The sequence below is a fragment of the Dendrobium catenatum genome, unplaced genomic scaffold (assembly GCF_001605985.2).
Source record: "Dendrobium catenatum unplaced genomic scaffold, ASM160598v2 fragScaff_scaffold_1463, whole genome shotgun sequence".
Classification (NCBI taxonomy): domain Eukaryota; kingdom Viridiplantae; phylum Streptophyta; class Magnoliopsida; order Asparagales; family Orchidaceae; genus Dendrobium; species Dendrobium catenatum.
Genome location: NW_021319925.1, coordinates 567,416 through 570,924, shown reverse-complemented (window position 1 = coordinate 570,924; position 3,509 = coordinate 567,416). Strand labels below are relative to the sequence as shown.

Here is a 3,509-nt window from a genome sequence, read left to right as displayed (position 1 = left end):
ATGTCGTTGCAGCGCATTATAATTAAAGCGGGGTAGTGCAGCGGTTTTAAAACCACATCGAAGAAATTAGTGACGAGTATAACCGTCATGATAAGTCAAAAATTGTGCTGCAGTAATCCTACTTTTCGATAATGGTACACATTAATAAAATACCCTCATTATGCATATATTCCCTCCATAATTTTATAATCATAAATAATGCAAACATTAAAAATTTTATTTCTTCTTTATGAGAACTTTTATGCTATACTCATATTAAAAAAACTTAATAATTAAAAATAATCTTAATTAATTTTGATTAAGATATTACACTAATCTCAAGTATTAAGAGATGGGACCATACAAATGATACTTTGCATGCATATTTCTTCTTTATGAGACTTTTATGCTATACTCATATTAAAAAAACTTAATAATTAAAAATAATCTTAATTAATTTTGATTAAGATATTACACTAATCTCAAGTATTAAGAGATGGGACCATACAAATGATACTTTCCACGAAAATTCTTCACAAAACAATTATTACATGGGATCAATCATTCATACGCCTCTGTAAATATATAACCAAGAGTCCAAATTCGTACGTCAAAATTCGTGAAGATGCCTTCGATCGAACCGTCCATTTCGCTCGGTGAGTCGGCCGAAACATGGCCGACTAAGAGGTGCGTCATTCACATAAGAGTCAGCCAGCTAGATATATCTTAGTATCTTAGTCATCTACGTCGCTCCACGTCTACAAACAGTACGAGTAATTCGTGCTCAATTATTACTCTCCTGTGTTCCTCTTTTCTCTCTCTCTCTAGTCTCTTTACTGCTCCTTGTCTTATATATAGTGAAGACATGTTAAGAAGAGAATAGAGATGGACTCGATAGTACTGAGATCCAGCTAGAGAGATATCTGGAGAGAGAGAGAGAGAGATCAGGTATGGCTTCAAAGCTAGAAATGGCAGAGAAGAGAGAGAACAGAGCTGATCCTGAGAAGTTTGTAGCCATGGAAGGAGAGAAAGATGGAGGGGAAGATGAGCCTGTGGTGGAGTACAGAGGATGGAAGGCTATGCCTTATGTCATAGGTATATATATTCATTAATTTCATCATTTTTAGTAATAATAAATCATGTTTTTTTTTTCAAATTTTATATATTTTTACATATAATTTATGTGAATGATATGAATGAAAAGAGTATGATGTGTGTAAAATATGTTAAAAAATTTTCAGAAAAAAATATTATATATATATATAGAGAGAGAGAGAGAGATTCTTAATTTGTTGAAAAAATTGACACAAAACTGTATATTGAAATTTCAGAAAATATTTTTTTTCTGAAGAACTTTGTGTTGAAGATTTCGGCTTCGTTTGGGACGGCTTTTTTATTGCTTTCTAAAATGGAGTTTTAGTACAAAAATAAAAAAATTTGTACTAAAACTCCGTTTTAAAAAGCAATAAAAAAGCCGTCCCAAATAAACCCTTCGTCTGTTTTCAATTTGAACTTTGACAGGAAAATTGCTTTTACTTTCCAATCATTTCTAAGTTTTAACAGCTTTTTCTTTAAAGATTCCACCAAAAGTACTTTTTATACCATTTTATTTAATTTTTAAATCCTTTAATGAAAAATTTATGATAAAATTAAAATTTTTAGTTCCCATTGGGATTTGGGATTTTTAAACTAAAGTAGCTAGATTTTTAATAACCATTCATATCTTTTTTAGATAAATTAATTTAGTCTCAATTTAATTTTAATTTTTTATTTTTTATTTTAATTTTTTTTTTAATTTCAAAATATTTATGACCAAATTATATTAATTAATCTATAGAAATATATGACTAAAACTTTTGATCACATGAGAGAAACTATGTCACATTAAAAAAACGGACTGAAATTATGCATTTAATAATAATATCAAAGATATAAATCAAATAAAAACATAATATTTAATCCAATTTTTAACTTAAGATTCTAATAATAATTTTTAGGATAAATTTTGAGTCATCATAATGAACCAACTCTTTAATTATAATATTATCAAAACAAATCCATAATTAAAAAATTAATTCCAACAAATTTGTCAAGTTTAATTTTTCCTATTTTTAACAAAATAATAAACTCCTAATATTGTAAATAATACAAAAAATAATAAGAGTCACTTAACCATTTTGATCATTATCTCAAAATGAGAAATTAATCAAATTGATCCTTATTTTTTTCAAAATGATCAAAATAATCTCCGACTATATAAAAAATTCTAATTTTATTTCTAGATTTTTTAAATAGAGACAAAATTAATCATTTTGTAGAATCATTTAAGTCCCTATATAAAAAGTCAAAGGACTAAAAATAAGACTTTTATATAGTCGGAAATATTTTTTATCCTTTATAAAGAGTCAGGGTCATTTTAGTCATTATCTCAAAAAAATGATAAGGGAAACAACTCAAGCAGTACATCTTCCTTCACAATATTTTCATGACCCAGCTGCAGCTCATGATGATGAGTAAACGGTTGGGATGATCAAATATCATTAACATAAGATTATGGATACAATTAAGCTTAATTAAGTGGTTAGTACAATGATTAGATTAAATGATATATTTTATGTAGGAAATGAGACATTTGAGAAGCTGGGAACGTTGGGTACAGCTTCAAATCTGTTAGTATATCTGACGACGATCTTCCACATGAAGAGTGTAGCAGCTACAGCTCTCCTACAGATCTTCAATGGCACAACAAATCTGGCTCCGATATTGGGAGCCTTTCTCTCTGATACTTATCTCGGCCGATACTACACTCTTGCCTTTGCTTCAATTTCCTCTCTTCTGGTATTAATTCGTTAATTACTTTCATTAAAGCCTTTAATTTAGTTTTACTCTCTTTATTTTCTACTCTAATTATGATTGGAAGAAATTTGTTTCTCAACTCATAATTTTCATCTTGTATTACAGGGAATGTTCATCCTGACACTTACAGCTGCAATAAAAAAGCTTCACCCAACACCCTGCAACAACATCAATGGTGAAGAATGCCCAGATGCCTCGCCAATTCAACTAACTGTTTTATATCTTTCATTCTTATTTCTGGTGATCGGCGCCGGCGGAATTCGTCCCTGTAACCTTGCATTTGGTGCAGACCAATTCAATCCTCAAACAGATTCAGGAAGAAGAGGAATCAATAGCTTCTTCAATTGGTATTATTTCACATTCACTGTTGCCATGATGATATCCTGCACTTTCATCATCTATATTCAGAGCAATATAAGCTGGACTCTTGGCTTAGGCATCCCAGCTGTGCTTATGTTCTTTTCCTGTGCTTTCTTTTTCCTGGGGACTAATCTCTATGTGAGGGTCAAGCCAGAAGGCAGCCCTTTGAGTAATGTGGCTCGGGTTCTAACGGCAGCTTACAGGAAGCGAAAATTGAAGCTTTCTGATCAGAATCAGTTTCAATCTCTCTTCAATCCCCCTACTGTTGATAGTACAATCAGATCCAAGCTTCCACATACTGATCAATTCAGGTA

The 3,509-nt window shown here is 30.7% G+C and overlaps 1 protein-coding gene across 1 annotated transcript in view; it reads left to right on the top strand.

Moving 5' to 3' along the window:
- Positions 1 to 877: 877 nt before the first annotated feature.
- LOC110103673 (protein NRT1/ PTR FAMILY 2.11) overlaps positions 878 to 3,509 on the top strand; it is a 22,611-nt gene continuing 19,979 nt past the window's right edge. The window contains exons 1-3 of the mRNA XM_020832474.2: positions 878 to 1,074; positions 2,600 to 2,817; positions 2,941 to 3,506. Coding sequence (XP_020688133.2) covers positions 930 to 1,074; positions 2,600 to 2,817; positions 2,941 to 3,506 — 929 coding nt within the window. The 5' untranslated portion in view covers positions 878 to 929. The remainder of the gene's footprint in view (positions 1,075 to 2,599; positions 2,818 to 2,940; positions 3,507 to 3,509) is intronic.